Source organism: Anarrhichthys ocellatus, unplaced genomic scaffold, assembly GCF_004355925.1.
Source record: "Anarrhichthys ocellatus isolate YVR2014 unplaced genomic scaffold, GSC_Weel_1.0 scaffold7, whole genome shotgun sequence".
NCBI classification, from domain to species: domain Eukaryota; kingdom Metazoa; phylum Chordata; class Actinopteri; order Perciformes; family Anarhichadidae; genus Anarrhichthys; species Anarrhichthys ocellatus.
This window is the reverse complement of record NW_022280037.1, coordinates 11,688,850-11,709,381: the sequence shown is the minus strand read 5'-3', so window position 1 is coordinate 11,709,381 and position 20,532 is coordinate 11,688,850. Positions and strand designations below refer to the sequence as shown.

The 20,532-nt window shown below is 41.0% G+C and overlaps 4 protein-coding genes across 5 annotated transcripts in view; 3 read left to right on the top strand and 1 right to left on the bottom strand.

Moving 5' to 3' along the window:
- Positions 1–3,977, bottom strand: part of rps6ka5 (ribosomal protein S6 kinase, polypeptide 5) — an 18,485-nt gene extending 14,508 nt beyond the window's left edge. The window contains exons 1-5 of the mRNA XM_031847580.1: positions 3,695–3,977; positions 927–998; positions 573–791; positions 247–362; positions 54–155 (exon numbers count right to left, since the gene is read on the bottom strand). Of these exons, the coding sequence (XP_031703440.1) occupies positions 54–155; positions 247–362; positions 573–791; positions 927–998; positions 3,695–3,764 (579 nt within the window). The 5' untranslated portion in view covers positions 3,765–3,977. The remainder of the gene's footprint in view (positions 1–53; positions 156–246; positions 363–572; positions 792–926; positions 999–3,694) is intronic.
- Positions 3,978–7,089: 3,112 nt separating this feature from the next.
- On the top strand, positions 7,090–13,847 carry hadhab (hydroxyacyl-CoA dehydrogenase trifunctional multienzyme complex subunit alpha b). The gene is made up of 20 exons (XM_031847350.1): positions 7,090–7,201; positions 7,917–7,958; positions 8,072–8,142; positions 8,238–8,371; positions 8,554–8,692; positions 8,798–8,917; positions 9,500–9,602; positions 9,809–9,931; positions 10,032–10,150; positions 10,304–10,360; positions 10,453–10,562; positions 10,754–10,888; positions 11,190–11,361; positions 11,494–11,580; positions 11,660–11,800; positions 11,967–12,035; positions 12,183–12,378; positions 12,481–12,595; positions 12,798–12,943; positions 13,191–13,847. Exons 1-20 carry the CDS (start codon positions 7,135–7,137, stop codon positions 13,334–13,336), a joined length of 2,292 nt encoding a protein of 763 aa, XP_031703210.1. The 5' UTR covers positions 7,090–7,134; the 3' UTR covers positions 13,337–13,847.
- Positions 13,848–13,985: 138 nt separating this feature from the next.
- On the top strand, positions 13,986–19,916 carry LOC116383466 (kinesin-like protein KIF3B). Its single transcript, XM_031847349.1, has 8 exons — positions 13,986–15,701; positions 15,794–15,895; positions 16,036–16,158; positions 16,388–16,506; positions 17,554–17,670; positions 18,327–18,441; positions 18,687–18,865; positions 19,210–19,916. Exons 1-8 carry the CDS (start codon positions 14,298–14,300, stop codon positions 19,364–19,366), a joined length of 2,316 nt encoding a protein of 771 aa, XP_031703209.1. The 5' UTR covers positions 13,986–14,297; the 3' UTR covers positions 19,367–19,916.
- Positions 19,917–19,991: 75 nt separating this feature from the next.
- asxl2 (ASXL transcriptional regulator 2) overlaps positions 19,992–20,532 on the top strand; it is an 11,899-nt gene continuing 11,358 nt past the window's right edge. For both annotated transcript variants that reach the window (XM_031847304.1, XM_031847301.1), the window contains exon 1: positions 19,992–20,246. In XM_031847304.1, coding sequence (XP_031703164.1) covers positions 20,190–20,246 — 57 coding nt within the window. In that variant the 5' untranslated portion in view covers positions 19,992–20,189. The remainder of the gene's footprint in view (positions 20,247–20,532) is intronic.

The window sequence follows — 20,532 nt, the reverse complement described above, 5'->3', positions numbered from 1 at the left end:
ACACACACACACACACACACACACACACACACACACACACACACACACAGTACCTGATCAAATTCTTTACTGAGGCCAAAGTCTGTGAGAACTATATGACCGCTTGAATCCAGCAGAACATTCTCAAGTTTCAGGTCCCGGTAGACAATCCCAAGCTGCAAACAGAAAGCGACAGCGGGGCAGTGAAACACAAAGCATGTGCACATCAATAGATGACGTGTTGGATGTGTTGAATCTGGGGGTTACCTTGTGTAGATGTTCTAGCGCCGACACAATCTCTCCACTGTACAAAGCAACTTCTAGCTCCTTAAATCGCACATTTTGCACCAAATGTGTGAAGAGCTCCCCGCCATTTACATAATCTACAACAAAGGATATCATGCATGTCACGTTTCATCCAAAATAATATGCGGGTTAATTATTTTACAGGGAAGTGCAAATACTTCTTTTGAAATTCAGTTTACAAATTCATTCAGCTGGTGAAAACCCATTTTGGGTGAAAGACAATCAGTCTTTTAATTTTTCCTGTACAAGCATAGCACAGAAGGCAGTTTCCTATAAAACATCCTCACCGAGAATGAGGTGCAGCTTGGTATCTGTCTGGAAGGCGTAGTGAAGTGTGACGAGGAATGGCGACTGGCGAATGTGCTCCAGGACTTGCCGCTCGGTCCGTGTGTGTTCGGCAGTCTTTGCCTTTTGTACAATGGTGGCCTTCTTCAAAACCTTCATGGCATACAGCTTCCCAGCATCATGACCACTCACTTTCCTCACCAGGAACACCTTGCCATATGCTGGTGGTTCAAATAAACAAGGACAGACCATTAAAACACACACAATACTGGATGCCAGACTGGCATGCAAATTATCAACTAAATGTGACGTTCTGGTAAACACAGAGAGGGACTAAAGCTAAAATATTCACTCACCTCCTGTCCCGAGGACCTTTAATAGCTCAAAGTTTTCAATGCCCACCCTCTCTACGTGGCCTGTCAGGTTGGCTGAAGTCAGAGGAGAAACAAAATATTACAAGATAATGAGATGAACCACTCAATTCATATGAAAAAAAGAAGGATACGATACAAAAGAACATTAAATAACAAACATAATGTTACAGTATGTCACTGTAGATGGATTCATTATTGGGTTATTCCCTCACAGAAAATTATGTGAGAGGGGACATATTCACATCTGTACAAAATTACACAATATTAATGAGTAGTTGCAAGCAAAGAATAATAAAGAAATATTTCCATATTAAGTATTTTAGCATTCACTAAACCAAAACATTAAAGATATGAGTAGGTACAAGTAGTCAACGCAGATTGGATTATAAGTGAAGGGTCGGATTCATAAACAATACTGAAGTCTTTAGACCACCTCTAGTCCTGGTCCTCTACAGTATACAGCTGTTACAGCCAGCCTCTGGTCACAATCAGTGACGAAAGTCTATTGAATACTGTGACACAGCCAAGTTGTAAATACATTCGAAACGGATCAGCTGTTTTAAGCCGTTGTTGCCAAAAGCTGGACACCAATAGGCCCGTTAAATCACCTTACAGTCCTGTACTGTACTTTTTGTTTTGTAACCGGTGCCCGTGCTATAAATAATGTATTCTTCTATTTCCTTTTGATACAAAGAGACTCTCAGCCATGACGCTTTGAGGCAAATGAAGTCAAACTCTGCAAAGCAAAAAGGTTGCAGAGGTGAGCTTTAAACTGGAGGATCAGCGATTTAAAACACGGGACAAGTTAGGAAAGTCTGAGTGGTGGTAGAATAAATGCATAGCCAACAGTAACAGACTGAGTATGTTGCACAGGTGAATTTGTTTAACTGTAAAAATATGCAAATGCTGCAGAGACAACCCCGTGCATAATCAGTAAACTTCCTTCATGTAAACAAAGATCTAAAAAACAGTATGTGATCATCTTCCATGCAACTGCAGGCAAACTTGCAACATTAACGACTAAAAAAATTGTAATTATCTTCCATCAGCGATCTACAGCAAAGTCAGCACACACTGCGAGTGACTCCTGGCATCTTTCTAAATCATGGTTTCCTCGTACGGATGACTGAGCATAGCACGCTCTCAGACATGCATGTCCTTTGTAGTGAACACATCCATTCTGTCTCACGCTGTGAAAATAGGCTACTGAGCAATTAAAGCGGCTGATTTAATCCTTTTCCGCTGCTTCTCCCGTTATGCACGAGAAGAAATGCTGCAACCATTAGACACTTTGTGTTCATACTGTATCATTTCAAAACAACAACAACACTGTCCTTCAGATCTGAGGTCAAGGGTTTAGGTTGCATAACACACTTGTCAAGCTCATCTGCCAAGTACAAGTTTGATTTTGGTATTTATTAATAGACCGACAGAGGTGTCCAACCAGATGATTTCCTTACTGTTGGACAAGAGGTGTCTCTTCAGTCTACAGAATAGAAATGACACCTCAAAATAAAAAGCTTACCTTGAATAATGTATTTTGGTTTGTGTGATTGAACTTAAAAAACCCAACATCTAAAAGGCAACTCAATATATTTGTATTGTGCAAAAGCATCAACACAACTATGATTAATCAAACCATACAATTATGTCCCCTGTCATATATTTTTCCAATCAAAAATCCTATGATATGTAGCCGGAAGATTACGATAAATGAATGGGCTTAGTAGCTATCTTTTTTAACTTGCTGTATTGTCACAGGTAAGTCAAATGAGAGCAGGGTACACCAAAGCAGGGTTAAGTTGATCCAGCAGCTATGTATGCTGTGTAATTTGTAAAGAAACGAGAAAAAAACGAGTAACAACTAGACTGACTGCATATTTAGGGCAGGACAGTGAGTGGGGGTGCAGCATAGTCATGTTGCAGCCTGAACAGCAGCACTGTGTCATTATAAAGCAACTTAATTCAGCAGCCCTCTGCAGTCAAAACAACCACCTTCACTCATAACTAGTTAGGAAATGTAATATAACTTCCTGTTGATTCACTTAAGACACATGTTTTGAGATGCCAAAATAAAAGCCAGTAGGATTCAGCACAGCTGTCACATGTTTACCTGGAGCATGGTGTTGAAGAAATAAATCTATCTACCATCATTTCGAGAAGCAAAACTGCCTTGGTTGATGTGCACCTCTGCCCTCTTATGATTTGCAGAATGAAACCAAGCTAACATTTACTCTGCAGACTTGACAGCACTGCAGCTGACTGCTCTTCGTTGGCTGAGGAGAAGTTAGCTGTGACTGCTAACAGACCAGGCAAAAAAACTGCCAAAAGCCAACTAATATTAACGTTAGTAATTAACGTTAAGTAAAGGCGTTCACAGTGGCATAAACTGGCATGATGACATGCTTTATAGCAGAGTTACACGTCAACAATTAAGTTAGCTTTAGCTAATGTTATGTAGGTTACTTGGGTTTTGGCAGTTAGCTTAGCTAACATAAGTAAAACGTTTAGGTGACGTCAGTTTGCGTGAGATAGCAGTACGTTAGCCTAACGAGTAATAAGGACAGTCGGCTAACGTTAGCCTTTCTTGAGTAGCGTTAACGTTACTCACTATAAATGCCCGTTGACAGTGACAGTTGCCTCTCTTACAAGCTAGCCAGCTAGCGTTAACAATATTCCTGCGGGTGCACGTGTCGCCCGACAGATACATTAACGACCTCATCAAAAAGTTTAGCTCGCAGATAACTTACCATTTTTCAGCTCGTGTTTCACAGTAAAGAGGTCACCTTCTCTGGAAGATCCCTCCATCGGGGATGGCATCGTAATTTCCTGCTCCAGTTATGTTCAAAGATATGCGTCTCAGACAAGGTTACGTTCACTACTTTGCAATAATAATTTGCAACAAATTAATTAGCAAGTAAAGAGAGTTAAACGCCTGTTACTGAGGCGCCACATTTAACCAATATATGGGCAGAATGTGGCTGCTAAACCCAGCAGCAAGCAAGCCCAAAGGAAACACTTGCTTCTTCCAGTACACCGACACTACCTTCGCAACCAGACGATTCCTCTTCGCTGATTGGTGTTGCTATGTGAAGATCTGACCTCTGATTGGCTCGTTTCATGTTAGCGATAAATGGTCCCGCCCTACTCAATAGACTGGCGCTGACTTCACTTGTGTACATGCTCCTGTCAAAAGTCAGACATGCGACACATTTAAGTGCAATAATTGTGCATTAAATAAGAGTGATAGATAGATAGATAGATAGATAGATAGATAGATAGATAGATAGATAGATAGATACTTTATTAATCCGGCAAGGAGAGATTTGTTCGCTACAGCAGCATTATAAGCAATCAAAGTAACAGAGTAAAAATAAAAAAAGATTGAGTATAAAAATACACAATATATACAATAAAAATAACAGAGTAAAAAATATTAAAAGTAAAAAATGCACAATACATACAATGAAATAGAATAATATTAAATTAACTAACTAAACAGTAGAGCAAAGTTTAAATTAACTATCTAAACGGTAGTGCAAAGTTTAAATTAACTAACTAAACAGTAGAGCAAAGTTTAAATTAACTATCTAAACGGTAGTGCAAAGTTTAAATTAACTAACTAAACAGTAGATCAAAGTTTAAATTAACTAACTAAACAGTAGTGCAAAGTTTAAATGAACTAAATAAACAGTAGTGCAAAGTTTAAATTAACTAAATAAACGGTAGTGCAAAGTTAAATTAACTAGTGCAAAGTTTAAATTAACTAACTAAACAGTAGTGCGAAGATTTTTTAACCAACAACAAACAAACAACAGTGGTGAAAGAAGTAATCTTTTCAAAGTATAATACTACAGTGTAAAAAATACTTTGCTAAAAGTATGAATCCTGCATTCAAAAGCACACAATTAGTAAAAGTACCTCATTATATAAAAGGGGCCATTTCAGAATAATATATATCATATTATTGAATTATAATTATTGATGCATCAATGTGTACATGCTGCAGCTGGTAAAAGTCATAATTCATTGGTTAATTATATATTTTGTAGCCTATTAATAAATGATTATACAAATTAACTAATGCTATCAAATACATGTAGTCGAGTAACAAATACTTACAATACTCCAAAAAGTACTCTAGTAGAAGTATAAAATACCATGAAATGGAAATACTCAGTACAAGTAGCTGAAATTGTAAATTTCCGAAATACTAGGAATAGTATTGTAAATGTAACAGAATTGTGCTTCGGTGGGTTTATATTTAAAGTAGCTTACAAGTTGGAGAGTAACTAGTACTGAGATCAAGTACTGTACTTTAGTACAATTTTGAGGGACTTGTGCTTTAGTTATCTTATAAAATATTAGGCATAATCTGATAATATAACACTAATATCACACTTTCTACTACTTTTTTTAAGTAGTGTCTCAGTCCTTCCTCCACCACCATGCGAGCACTATTCGGTCAAGGAGACAACTTGACCATTAACCTTGGGGCGTGCACGTCTATAATAAAATGTAATGACCTGCTATTTTAATTTCCAGGTTAGAAACTGTAAAGTATTGGAGAAGAAACACCATATCAAGAAAATGATCAGTTCCTGTTATTTGAGGTAATAACATCTGAGGTACCAGAGAGTAGTTCATAGTCATAAATTGAAGTGGATTTAGTTATTTTCCTTTTTTGTTTGTTTTTTGCTGTTTCATTTTCCGTTAATGTTTTTGTGTGAGGCAACAGTGAGATGTGTTAATTTAGCAGATAGTTTCATAAGCTTTTGAGGAAAAAAAAAAAAGCTAAATAATGCAAAGTGTTGCTGACTAACCAGACTGAAGCTTTATCATCAATCTATAGTTATCCTTGTCCATCCTTAAACCTGGAGTAATCTTCTGGGACACTCAAAGATATCCCAAAGAGAGGTCAATGTAATGTAGTTCACCACTTTGTACACAGGGTGTCACCTTTGTATTGTATTCGATGGAGGGATCAGGAAGGAACTTTCACATTTTTTAGACATTCTATATATCTTTTTCTGTTTTTGGGAAATATTGGATAACCTCTTTGGGGATCAAGCTGAGTTTTAGAGGAGAAGTGTCTCTTTGGTAACAACACCTAGATATCTGAATCATGAAAAGGCCAAATTATTAGAAATGGATTTTTTGGAGTACACTCATGGGTTTGTGATACAATGATCTTCCTATTTTTAAAAATGTTGTGCAGTCAGTCTGCTTGTATTTGCCTTTTGCTTAATTTTGTATGTAAAGGAAAATGTCTGGAATCTCAACTGTGTGGCTGCAGAGACCTGCTGAATAAATATCTATATCTGTGAGAAACAACTTGCAGGTCAAAAAACTAAAACAGAAGATTCATTTTATACAAACCTAACAACACATATTTAAAATACAACTTTTTCCTTGCGCTTTATGGTTAAATGTTCTGGAACATAACTTACAGTAAACAACAGTTCAACACACCCAGAGGTAAACACGTAATTATTATTAAATATTACATAAGATAATTAAAACGAGATATTGCTGATAGCCCTACATTTTAAATATCTTTACAGTTTTGTTGTTGTTTTGTAATAAGATGGTCTGCCACTGTCAGTAATCACTCCCTGTCTCTCGTAAACTGATGGATAGTTAGGGGTTAGGACAGGGAGGTGTCAAGATATGTTAAAGATATGTTAAGTTAAAAGAAAAACAAACATCTTTCTAAAATGTGTGGCTTTCAAAATCTGCAAACTTACAAGAACAAACAGTTATTTTACAGTTTAACTGTTTTCTACCTCCGCCTTGTGGCAGTATGCTGCTATTGCTTTCATTTAAGTCTAATAATATTTTTTTACATTTCTGGTTTGCCACATGCACACATTTGTATTTTTTCTGCATATTTTTCCTAAAATAATTTGAATGACAAGGTGAAATTTCAAATAAATAATTTCCATTCGTCTTCCTTCAGGTATCTTGGGAAGTGGCGGAGTAGGAGGCGTTACTTAGTTCTGAAACGACCAATGAGCTGCGAGTTCCTCAGAGTGAGCCAATGGGATGCAGCTATTTTCACTGAACGCCAATCAGCTGCTGAGCTGACTGATCCGGTTTCCGGTAGTGGTACAAATTCGCCTATCTTGCTTTACTTTGACAGCAAGCTAAGCTAGCTTCACACCACTGCTGACTGACCTCCGCTTCCAACATGGCTGGTGTTCGAGCCCTTGGTGCACTTTCCAGATTCCCATCAAGGAGATACGCTCTCTTCACAGGTATAAACTAAAAGTATATAGTGTTTAAACATTAACGAAAACTAACGTGGAGAACGATACTAAAAACGTGATTTGCTGTGTGTCTTAGGTTGGTAATTAGCTTGTTAAACTAGCTCCAGAGCTGAATGGTGATTCGTTCACACAACATGATCGTTTTGGGGTTTTTTTCAGCAAACATATAACTCTATGAAAGATTAACCAAAAATATTAAGTGAAACTTTTATGTTTTAGCGAGCTAACTTTAAGCGTAAACGTATCACCGTTTGTGCTAGCTAACGTTAGCTGGCTGCTACAGAGTCCTTGATTTATAATTAAAGTTTTAAATCGGACTGTTTGCTTCCACTTTTGACTTGAAGAAGCCTGTCGAGACAGTTTAGACAGGGATATGTAAACTTGTGCCATTGATACGCCATTGTGATGGCTGTACTGTCTCTGAATGGAAGGCGGAGAATGTAGGTGAAGGGTCATTTCTTCCACTGGGTTACACAGCATGGCCGAGACAGTCTGGGGTCATGCCAATATTATGTGAATATACATATATTTCATATGTATGTTGTAGGAGGACAGGTTGTATTTAGGGCTCAATATGTTTTTGTTGTGTTAATATTACCATGAGGGTGAATCAGCTAGGAGATGTGCAGGAGGTTGGATGATGTCTGAAGTATGTTACACACATGTAATAATGTTTTGTTTCTGTTTTTTCGCTTTTAAACAGGTGGTACTTGTCGGACCTTCTCAGTAGCTCCTGCAATGCTAGGTAATTAAAAAAAACTAAAATCACATTTTTATAGTATATGGGTAAAAATAGGTCACCCTGTCTACTGACAATTATTTTCTCACTGTACACTATTTTCCTTTATCTATTTTTAGCTCGAACCCATGTGAACTATGAAGTCAAGGGCGACGTTGCCGTCGTACGGATGAACGACCCAAACTCCAAGGTGTGCTGCTCGTTAAACATAAATGTGATGGTGTACACCTCTGAATGGTGCCTCTGTGAAGTATGTGAACCTAATGGTCTTCTCTCCTTCTCCAGGTTAACACACTGTCGATCCAAATGCAAAGGGAGATGGCAGAAGTGATGGATGAAGTGTGGGCCAACGATGCTGTTAAAAGTGCTGTCCTCATCTCTTCAAAGCTGGGATGCTTCATAGCAGGAGCTGATATCAAGTAAGATAAATCTCATTAAATCCACTGCCTATTACATTTACTTCTTCTGTTATTTCTTGTAATCGATTTACTATGTAAATTGCACGTTTTTGTCTACCTACGACTTATATTTTGCATTAAGATCTTTTCTTATATTTTCCATGCCTTGTATTTTCTTTTGACGTGCTGAACATCTGTTACAGTATGATCCAGGCGTGTAAGAATGCAGAAGAGGTCACCACACTGTCACAGGAAGGGCAGAAGATGTTTGAGCGGATTGAAAAGTCACCGAAGCCCATTGTTGCTGCCATTAACGGCGCTTGCTTAGGAGGAGGCTTGGAGGTTATTACAAATGATTTCCGCAACCAACTATATGTTTGACTATATTGAAAATATTTGACTAGGATGATTGATCTTATCTAATGGGCTCTTTTTTTTGTATTTTAGTTTGCCATCGCCTGCCAGTACAGAATTGCAACAAAAAGTAAGAAAACAGTCCTTGGTACTCCTGAAGTGATGCTGGGTCTTCTACCTGGAGCCGGTGGTACTCAGAGACTCCCCAAAATGGTTAGTGCTGGAGTTACACTCCCCAACTTTCCTGTTTGAATCACTTGACTTTATGTAACTAATAATATGTCACCATGAAACGTCCCCAGTTGAGTATTTACCGTAAGATCATTTTTTTGTGTGACAAGTTTTCTGAAAATGTATGTTTAAATATGGGATTATTTAACACTAACTCTTGGTGAATTTAGGAGAAATCTACAGACGCAAATAGACAAAGTAGTAGAATAAAGACCTACATAAATTTCCCTGGGGTGTCTCCCTTTAAAGTACAAGAACCATGCAGTATGATGCAGATCATAATGTGTGAAAGTGTCCTATAGTAGTTGTAACGTAGTGTCTTGTGTCAGGACAAGACCTGAAATGGTGACGCTGTGAAGCCAAATAATCTGGTTAATGCTCATAATTGGTTTAAGATGTTTACGTGGACCTTGGAGATCCCGCAAACCGATTATTTCCCTCTGCCCATCATGTCTGGTATTCAGCAAGCCTGTCCTTCAAAGCGTAGGATTATGACTAACCTCGGTCCAAAACATGACAACAATGATACACCAGTTCACACGTGTTTTCTTTTATTACCTGTAGGTCGGTCTACCCAGTGCCTTCGACATGATGCTGACAGGCAGAAACATTCGAGCAGATAAAGCCAAGAAGATGGGGCTCGTCGACCAACTTGTAGACCCCCTAGGTAAGCTATCTCGACTCGCATGTAATTAGATTACATTGAACTGCTTCAAATGGGTAGTTTTCAAATATATCAACCTGTAGAGATTAATCTTTAGTGAGTAATTCACCACTTGATGTATTTTACTGCGTGTCCGTCGATCTTTAGGCTAGAATAAATTACGATTGATCTCGTCGTGATTCTTCTTGCTATTTCTACTTGTTTTACAGGACCTGGGCTGAAGAGTCCAGAGGAAAGAACGATAGACTACCTTGAGGAGGTTTCCATTGAATATGCCAGAGGGATAGTCAATAAGAAGATCCCTGTCCGCAAAGAGAAAGGCAGAATGGCGAGTAAGTTTCACTGCATTTATTCAGCTTTTGACTCCTCTGTAGTCGTGTAAGTTCACAAATATCAACACTACACTCAAGAGTTGATGTTCTTTCTCCACAGAAATTCAAGACTACGTTATGAGCTTTGAGTTTGTCCGGAATCAGATTTACAAAACGGTCCATGGTAAAGTTATGAAGCAGAGCAAGGGGCTTTATCCAGCTCCTCTGAAAATAATCGAAGTAAGTAAAAACTCTCTCTGGGAAAAATACATGAAAACATTATTTTTTTTTTTATTGTTTTGAAATATCTTGTTTTAAGCTACCAGTCTCTTTTGCCTTCTCTATTTTTAGAAAGTTGGTGTCATATTTAACATGACTTTTTTCCCTTCTCAGTCTGTAAAGGCTGGAGTAGAACAAGGCCCAGATGCTGGATACTTGGCTGAGTCTCAGGTAAGGTTTGTTGGCCTACATCATTGTCAAATATAGTATTTACAGTAATACATTGTAGAAGTGAACGTCACCAATTTTTATATTCGTCACAGAATTTTGGTCAGTTGGCGAAAACCTCAGAATCGGAAGCCCTGATTGGTCTCTACCACGGGCAAGTTGCGTGCAAGAAGAACCGCTACGGAACTCCTCAAAGAGAAGTGAAGTGAGTGAATATCGCTTTTGCACACAGACTGAAACAAATACCAGGCAATGAACACGAGGGACGGGGTGTATACTCTTGTTTACACTGATTGCAAGCAGAAGTCTATCCCGAGGCTTTGTTTTGGTGTAAAGGAAGTTTAAAGCTTTTTTTCAGGCGGTAGATGCATGTTTGTTTTTGTTGTTCACCACCAGGACTCTGGCCATCTTGGGAGCAGGTCTGATGGGAGCGGGTGTTGCCCAGGTGACTGTGGACAAAGGTGTGCACATAGTCCTGAAGGACACCACTGTGTCTGGACTAGCCAGGGGAGAACAGCAGGTTTACAAAGGGTGGGTTGTTGTTTAATTATTACCTGTTTCATTGAGTATGTTTTTCTTTACAGCAGGCTAAAGGGACACACCACCCCAAAATTTCTCCTCTTACCTTTAGTGCCATTTATCAATCTAGAGTGTGGGGTGAACTGTCCCTTTTTTAAGTATTCAATTCACATCCTGATTGTAAATTTGTGTCGCTGTAGTTCGAGTCGAACAACAGAATAACCTTTCAAATCAGCAATGAATTTAAAGTAGTTGTAAATTGTGTAGCGCAAATGCGTTGGGACCTAACATGTGTGTCTTTATTCTAAACAAGGCTCAATGACAAGACCAAAAAGAGGAACATCACGTCATTTGAGAGGGACTCCATTCTGTCCAGCTTGACTGGCCAGCTGGATTACAGCGGCTTTGAAAAGGCTGACATGGTCATTGAAGCTGTGTTTGAAGACATTAACATCAAGCATGCGGTCCTGAAGGAGGTGGAGGCTGTAAGTGTGCTGCACAAAGATTGGACTTCCTTAGTTTTAAAGATCTGTCCGTGGTTTTAACATCTGCAGCATTACATCCAGGACAGTATTGTTGTGACTTTGAGCTGCAATCTAACAGACGTCTGTCTGCAGGTGGTTTCCCCTCACTGCATATTTGCCACCAACACATCTGCTCTGCCCATCAAGGATATCGCTGCTGCCAGCAAGAGACCAGACAAGGTTTGGACCTGTAGTTTCAAAGTGCTTCTGAATAAATAAATAAAAACGATGTTCCTGAATATGTTCTGTGTATCCGCAGGTGATTGGGATGCACTACTTCTCTCCAGTGGACAAGATGCAGCTCCTGGAAATTATAACCACGGATCAGACGTCAAAGGACACTACAGCCTCCGCTGTGGCGGTCGGCCTGAAGCAGGGCAAAGTCATCATCGTTGTCGGGGTGAGACGTCTTTCCCTGTGTAGTTACTAACGAATAAATACTTTAAAACTTAAAAAAAAGATGCCAGCAAGTTGTAAAAGTGGTTGAAGGTGATTCAGCAAAATATCAATCATGGATTCATAACATTGTCGGACTTTAATTATATATTTTACAAACGTCTTTGCAGGATGGACCTGGGTTCTATACGACAAGGTGTCTGGCTCCCATGTTGGCTGAAGCAGTGCGAGTACTTCAGGTTAGTAGAATTACTACAGCTGTGAATAGTTCTGTGCTGTTGTAGTAGGATTTAGGACCGAATATGTTCAGCTCATTTGAAAAAAAAAAAGCATATTCATCCTTTTGCTACAGCTCTTATACATATGATTAATATATCCATTTACAGGAAGGAGTTGACCCCAAGAAGTTGGATGCACTCACCACCAGCTTTGGGTTCCCCGTGGGTGCAGCCACATTGGCTGATGAAGTCGGTATTGACGTTGCCGCCCATGTAGCCGAGGACCTCGGCAAAGCTTTCGGCTCCCGCTTTGGTGGTGGAAATGTGGAGGTTCTGAAGACCATGGTGGACCTGGGATTCAAAGGTATGGGCGGTCACATTGAAGCATTGTGCCCAGTATTGGTTGAATAAAATGCTTTTATTATAAATCCTTGCTTCTTTTTTTTTTTTTTTTTTTATCCTTAAGGTCGCAAATCTGGAAAGGGTTGCTACGTCTATCAGCCAGGACTCAAGACCAAAGAAGTGAACCCAGAAATTGGCGATATCCTTGAGAAATTCAGGATGACACCAAACCCTGCTGTGTACGTTAATGTTGAGCACTTGCAGAGGCAGAGATTTAAGACGCACTATGCACCGTGTCTTTTGTACAATGACCGTTATCACTGCAAGTATAAAAGTACATGGTGTTGAGTTACTTTACCAGGAATACAAACCTATTGAGCCATGATATTATGTTACATTCAAACGTATTTACTCTGTTCTTACTTGTGGATCTTTTTACAGGTCATCAGACTCTGATGTGCAGTACAGGCTCGTTTCCCGATTTGTCAACGAGGCCGTGCTGTGTTTGCAGGAGGGCATTTTGATCAACCCGTTGGAAGGAGACATCGGGGCTGTGTTTGGGCTGGGATTCCCCCCCTGTCTCGGAGGTCAGAGTTCAACCGTAGTCTTATGAGCTGCATCCTCTGTCAATGAAAAGAGCATTAGGTGTCAGTTTGTCCTGTGTTTTATGTGAATTTAAAAAGAAACTAGGATTTAACAAGTTACAGCTATTCTGTGTGTTCACAGAATAGCTTTTCACTAAGAAATGAAAACGATTCCAGAGCAATATCCCTATTACTCATTCAACATGCACCCTGTGATAATATTTCTAACATGGCGTCTCACCACTTCCAGGACCTTTCCGTTTCGTGGACTCCTTTGGTGCCGACAAGCTGGTGGAGAAGATGAGGCAATTCGAAGCGGTCTACGGGAATCAGTTCACGCCGTGCCAGCTCCTTCTCGATCACGCAAAGGATTCTAGCAAGAAATTTCACAAGTGAATGACTCACCGTGTGTGCCAGTAGCGCTTAATAGATCTGCAGTCTGCCACTAGAATGTGCCTGACATTTATATCACGAGTGGGGGGGGCAAACCTAATAAATACACTTATGTTGCCAGTTTATGAGGTACACCTGGGTAACACTAATGCAGTCTAATACAGCAGTCCTGAGTGTTGTATCAATGGTTTTAGCTGGTGCACCTAATAAAGTGGCGACTAAGTGTGTTGTGTCAGCAAAATTGGATGTTTCTTTTGTACTTTAACATTATTGATTTTCTTGATGGTAATGTATAGATTGAGAAGCAGATGGAGGCTAATTATTCACACATTGCAGATGTAAAGAGAATTAAAATATCTCCCAACTGGCAAATAAAATCTCCATTATTAATGAATGTCTACCAGTGTGGTTCAGCGGCTGGCTTTTGTTTTTTTTGTACATTAAAGACGTTCTGGCCTCGTTTGAACAATGTTGTAAATGTGAAGCCTAAATAAAAAATTGTTATTGAATCAAACCTGCTTTTTTGTTGTTAAGGTGCGTTCAAGTCTCAGGTGGAGGGTAATTTGTCATCAATACAGAATGAGACCATGGCTGCGTACCACGGGGTGATTTTTGCTCCAATCCAATTCGTTGCGCAGGTCACATGTCTGATTTCCATTGTCCGCAGAGCAGGGTGTGTACAGCTGGGAGTCTGTGTGGGCTGGGTCGGGACGGCAGGGTGTGTTTTCTTTTTTCCTCAGCATGCAGCATCCTTTTTGAAGTATGTGGTGACATCGCTTCTTTTCGGAAAAGATGCTGCGAGTTCATCGGGATGATGAGAGCGGCCCACGTGGGGTGTGTCTGACCGCAGGACATTAAAGCACCTGAACGGAGAAGGAGCATCGCAGGACCCCGCCCGAGAAAAATAGCTTTTTAAGCTTGGTGACGACACTTTTTTTTTTTTTTTGTTTTATTATTGACCAAAATGCCTAAAGCCAAACATTGCGAGGCGGTCAGGGTGGTGGTCCGCTGCCGGCCATTCAGCAGGAGAGAGGAGACGGCGGACTGTGAAAACATCATGCACATTGATGACAGACTGGGGCAGATCACCCTCAAGAAGCCGAAGGCACCACCTGATGAGCCGATGAAAGTGTTCACGTTTGATTCCGTGTACGGCTGGGATTCAAAACAGGGCGACATCTACGATGACGCCGTGAGACCCCTCGTGGACTCCGTCCTGCAGGGCTTCAACGGGACTATATTCGCGTACGGACAAACCGGGACAGGTAAAACACACACCATGCAAGGGGTGTCAAACGACCCGGAGATGAGAGGCGTTATACCGAATTCATTTCAGCACATTTTCACCCAAATATCCAGAACTCAGAATCAGAAGTACCTGGTGAGGTCATCGTACCTCGAGATCTACCAGGAGGAGATCAGAGACCTGCTGTGCAGAGATAACAACAGGAAACTGGAGCTTAAAGAAAACCCTGACTTTGGTGTTTACGTGAAAGACCTGTCCTCAGTGGTCACAAAGAATGCCACTGAGATTGAACATGTGATGAACCTAGGCAACCAGTCCAGGTCAGTGGGGTTCACCAACATGAATGAACGCAGCTCTCGCTCTCATGCCATCTTTCTCATCACCGTGGAGTGCAGCGAAGCAGGGCCAGACGGAGAGGACCACATCCGCGTCGGGAAGCTGAACATGGTCGACCTGGCCGGCAGCGAGCGCCAGAGCAAGTCGGGTGCAAAAGGGCTGAGGCTAAAGGAAGCAGCCAAAATCAACCTGTCCCTCTCGGCACTGGGGAACGTGATATCCGCCCTGGTGGACGGGAAGAGCACCCACGTCCCGTACAGGGACTCCAAACTGACCCGCTTGCTCCAGGACTCACTGGGTGGCAACGCCAAGACGGTCATGATAGCAACAGTGGGGCCGTCGCACAAGAACTTTGATGAATCCCTGGCCACTCTGAGGTACGCCAACAGGGCCAAGAACATAAAGAACAAACCTCGGATCAACGAGGATCCCAAAGACGCCCTGCTGAGGGAGTTCCAGGAGGAGATCGCGCGCTTGAAAGCCCAGCTGGAGGAGCGAGGGATGCTGGCAAAAGAGAGGAGGAGGAAGAGGAATAGCAAGAGACTGAGCAAAAGCATAGCCGACATGGAGGAGGAGATGTTCGGGGAGAGGGATGCGGAGGTGTGGAAGGCTTTCGAGGAGGAACCAGAGGTGAGACGCCGTGTGAAAGATGCAAGTGACTTCCCCAAGTCCATGACGTGCCAGAGGAGCGGTGAGAGGCTGAAGCACCTGAACGAAAACAGGAAGAGTTTGGTGGACATGCAGTGGGATCAAGACGCTTTGGAGAAGATCATTGAGAAATATAAGGTACGCTTGAAGATCGTAGTGTGTGATAAACGAGACACGGGTGGAACAAAAGAAATTTACATGAATAATTCATTTGATGTCTTTGTCCACAGGCTATGGAGAGCAAACTGTTAGTGGGAGGGAAGACTATAATTGATCACACAAATGAACAGCAGAAAACACTGGAGCTAAAGAGGCAAGAAATAGCAGAACAGGTATCTAAACAACAACAACACTGCGTATATATAATGCTATTTGGTGTGTTTTTTCTTCTTATAAAACATACTTCATTGCACTAGAGGTGTGATGCTTGTGTTCATCTTTACCTGAGCTGAATGCTCTGTGTGATCTGCAGATAAGAGGAGAGAGAGAGCTGCAGCAGCAGATGATGCTGCAGGATGAGGAGACCTTAGAAATGAGAGAGACATTCTCCTCCCTGCAGCAGGAGGTGGACCACAAGACAAAAAAGCTGAAGAGGGTAAGACGACCCAATGCTGTTATCACAAAACTAATTAATCATAATTTGAGATGTTAAGCTTCCGATGTCGCCAGGAGAGGTAACGCTGGTGAATCCGGGTTTCTCTGGACGGAGCTCTAACTTCTTTAGCCTTCTGATTGAAGCCATAAATTGTGTGTGTTTTTATATCAGCATCTCCTCCAGTGAACCTTTAACTAACACCAGTAATAATAGTCATCTATTTCTGCAGCTGTATGCCAAACTGCAGTTGGTGAAGGCCGAGGTGAGAGATGTCTTTGATGAACACATCATCACCAGACAGGAGCTCGAACAGACGCAGACCGAACTCACCAGAGAACTCAAGTACAAGTGAGTAGTCACATCCGAGAGCGTGCTCATATACTGATCATCATCATCATCATCATCATCATCATCATCATCATCATCATCGTCACGTGGCTTTACATTGTATTTACATCATACACATGCATTTAAAGACAGAGGAAGAGTTGACTAAACTTAATATTTAATCATGACAAGGTGGCATTAGCATATAGTTGTAGTGTTGTACTGTATTTGCAGAAATATGGTTTGTGATATTGGAGATATTCATTTTGATGAAAAGGACAATATTAAAATTCATATATATTTTTGTTTGTTTTATGTTTTAATTAGAAGTCTGCAAACAACACACTTCACGTGACTTTTCAGCTTACAGCTACTGTATATCTAAATATTGTTATGATCAAGTGACATTCTTAATTGGAGGTTTTTCTTGTCTATTTGCAATATCAGAAACTGTAACCAGACAGGGAAGTAAAGGCTTTATGTTTATTGTTAAGCAGTTTGTTTATTGTGCAGAGGATTACTATTATTAGATGCCTTATATTTGTATACTGCACCATTTTCCAGGGATAAAAAAAAAAAGTTGTTTTTTTAAATATAAATGGAGGAACATATTTATACTACCGTTTTGTGGTCTGTAAGGTATATGAACTGTTTGATTTAGTTGTTGTTTTAAAGCTGGACTGCAGGACTTTTACATATAAAAGAATGTCCGTTACATTCGAGCCCTTGCTAAACAAGTTCACACGAGGCTGATTAAGCCCGTCGCCGCTAAGGAAAGCTCTTTGTATTTCACAGTATATCAGATTGTGATGTCTGCAGTGACTTTCCCTTGCTGGCACACGTATGCCTCTCTTCAAGTCTTCCCGTGCATTTTTTTTTACTTTAATCCTTAATTTCTTTTCTATCTGGAGCATCCACTCCACAAACCTTTCTTAGGATTTTCCGCCTCACTCCTACCTGCTGCTTTATACGTATGGTCTCTCCCGTGTGGCAGCTACTCTCCCTTACCTTTTAATGGTAATGCTTCCTGTGAACTCAGCTGACACGTTCTTCTATTTCCCATTGCAGATATCTCCTGATTGAGAACTTTATACCTCCAGAGGAAAAGAACAAGATCATGAACAGGCTGCACTTTGACAGTGAGGAGGATCAGTGGAGACTCCAGCCGGTCATTCCATCGGAGAGGTCAGTGATTTCATTTAACATCATTTAACATTTAAAGTGGTACAGTAAACTAATAAAAATCCTCCAAAACAAATCGTGAATGAATCACAAAGGGCATAGAACTGACCTACCGGGTGGAATCCATCACTGAAGCAGCAGAGATAGCCAGTTTCCCAAATAGACCATGAGGCAGTGCAGCTGTAAGGTATATTGTGTTTGTTTTAATTGCTTCTTAAAAAGTGGGCAACAACTTCAACTCTGCTTTGGATTGTGTCAGCCACAGTGTCTATTTTGGTGCAACCACTAGGAGTCACCAAAGTCAGAAGTTTTTAAAATGTACACAGATGGGCTGTAAAGCCACCTGACCCTAAATGCTATAGATAATGTATGCAGTCTGCCTTTCCGGTAAACAGATGTCTTTATAAAAAGGAAACCAGACACACATATTTGTCTTTCCTGAGACAGTTGGAGAGCTGACTGGAAGACAACACAGATAACAGTAATAATAATTAATAAAGTAACTATCTATCTATCTAACATGGTTTTTTCTTCCGGTGGGAGCTGATCAGTTGGCCATATATGGGGCTCTTGAGAAGCTTCCAGAAGCTTGAGTCTTAACCGCTATGCATGCATTAAAACTGAATGAAAATCCGTCTTTTCCCATGTCTTTCTCTCAGTGTACCCACTCAGTTCAAGAGAAGGCCTCTCTCTGCTGTGGGATACAAGAGGCCAATCAGCCAATATGCACAGATGGCTGTTTCCACCGCAACTGGGGCCCCATGTAGATACCAGGTCAGAGCTCGGACATGTTGGCATAAAGTACAGCGGAGAAAGAGATGTGAATATGTGGGCTTACGCACCCTGATTTCATGTTCACAGGCTCCTTCTTAGAGCTGGAGGATGTGAAGATGTTTGAAAAAATATGAAAATACTATACAAATAAAAGCCAACACTCCAAAACTGGCTGGATTTCAAATAATATGTTTGCATATGTAATTATTATATTATAACAGCTTTACTTGTGTCTGTCCTGACAGGCTGAGAACATAATGCTGTTGGAGTTAGACATGTCTCCACCGACCATGTTCGCCTTGAACCTGAATGGCGCTCACCTGGAGAGAGTCTTCTCTCCCAGGCTGATGCGGGACCTTCTGGTAACTGTTCCCATTAGAGAGAGGAGCGCTGCATCGTCACGGATCAGGAAGTCCCAATCCTGGTGAGAGAACGGATGAGAACAGAATACGTGCTTAGGAGCGTTAACTCAGTTCAAGACTGCACATTGCAGTAGAAGAGTTATGTGAAGAACTGTCATGAAGTGTAATCATACTCCTATGTTGGGTCTATCCTAGTTATTGAAATATAGTTTTGAGCATGCATTAGTGGTGTCAGTTATAGAGGCACTCTCTGTCTGTATCTTTGCATGTTTTCCCCCTTCAGTTCATACATTTACTTTATATTTCTGTTGACCGATCTCCCCAAAAATATCAATGTTGCTTTCTTTTTAATACTGCATTTGAAATAAGTCCTTATCTGTGTTTTTTTTTTTTTAATGGTCTACAGGTTTCAGGCACCACAAGCAGCATCCATCCCGTCATCCTCCTCGTCCACCACTCTGACATCAGGATCTCATCAGAGCTTCTCTTCTCCTTCTCGGAGACAAAGACCATCCTCTGCTGCCTATCTTCCGCTGGAAAGTCCAGATCAGACAAGCCCCTGATGTGGCAACTGTGTACAGGGCTGACCTTAGTTCAAGGTTGTGCAAAGGAGTAATGGGGGGGGGGGGGTCTTCTGCCTTGATTTCACAACTTTTTTCTTGAGAAAGAATTACTTTAGTAAGCATGCATTCAAGTTAACCAAGAACAAAAGATATACAGTTGCCTAAAAACCATCAAGTGTCTCTCAGTCTCCATCATTAGCACAGCCGAAATGTTATCATTTGAAACCAGAGATATATTAAATTATTTTAACAGTTTTTTAATTTTCAATTTGATAACATTTTCATTTACATTGTATTGAAATGTATCTGGTCAAAAAAACTGGAAGGTGGTAACTGAGGGCCCCAACCACTGGGGGGCCACCCTGGTCTTTATCCTGTATGCTTGATGCATTGTTGCTTCGGTTTCTTGGCAATGTAATTGTGAGCCAAACAATGTGAAGAAAGCCTGCAATGCTCTCTTGATTAGCTGCCTTATTGTTTTTTTCATAGTTGTGTAAATCGTGCAAAAAGCCCATTTTGCTTATAAAATAAACACGGACGTGATCTTGAACTGCCTCCTGTATTTTCCCCCAAGAGTTATGCGGGTTATGTTGCCGGTTAATTGCTAGTTGACAGCTTTATAAACATATGCGGGGGAAACTTGAACACTTTGCAATGACAGCTTTATACAGTAAAGATGACGTTTCCCTCGGAGTCACGTGACTCTTTACTGTAAGTCCAACATGGCAGACGGAGAGTGGATCTTACGCGGTAACTAAACCAACACTTCCAACTGGAACAGACACATTACAACACTACTCTCTGCACAGAAGAGACATCAACAATGAGGGAGAGGCAGAAGAAAAAGAAGGGGAGGACGTGGGCGGAAGCCGCAAAAACGGTATTCTAGGTGTTTTTTAATTTTTTTTTATATCTTCCGTTTGTTGTGGTTGTTTTTCCTTGAACGCTCCCACTTTGTACAACTGTGTTTATGAGTTCATGACCTGCTAGTGGAGACGAGATGTAAGGCCCGTGTTTGACGCTTAGACATTTGGAGGACCGCTGTCACTATAGCCGTCTAGCTGTCATCGTTGCGAGGCGACTGTCAGCTGTGTGCACCCCCCCCCCCCCCCCCCCCCCCCCCCCCCCCCACACACCAAAAAAAAACAACAGCTCCGCCCCCCCAC

Coding starts and splice junctions, on each gene's coding strand:
- hadhab (XM_031847350.1), top strand. CDS start 7,135: ATGGCTGGTGTTCGAGCCCTTGGTGCACTTTCCAGATTCCCATCAAGG. Junction 10,889..11,189: donor GAACAGCAGGTTTACAAAGG/GTGGGTTGTTGT, acceptor ATTCTAAACAAG/GCTCAATGACAAGACCAAAA. Junction 12,944..13,190: donor ATTCCCCCCCTGTCTCGGAG/GTCAGAGTTCAA, acceptor CACCACTTCCAG/GACCTTTCCGTTTCGTGGAC.
- LOC116383466 (XM_031847349.1), top strand. CDS start 14,298: ATGCCTAAAGCCAAACATTGCGAGGCGGTCAGGGTGGTGGTCCGCTGC. Junction 17,671..18,326: donor CCGGTCATTCCATCGGAGAG/GTCAGTGATTTC, acceptor TCTTTCTCTCAG/TGTACCCACTCAGTTCAAGA. Junction 18,442..18,686: donor GGGCCCCATGTAGATACCAG/GTCAGAGCTCGG, acceptor CTGTCCTGACAG/GCTGAGAACATAATGCTGTT.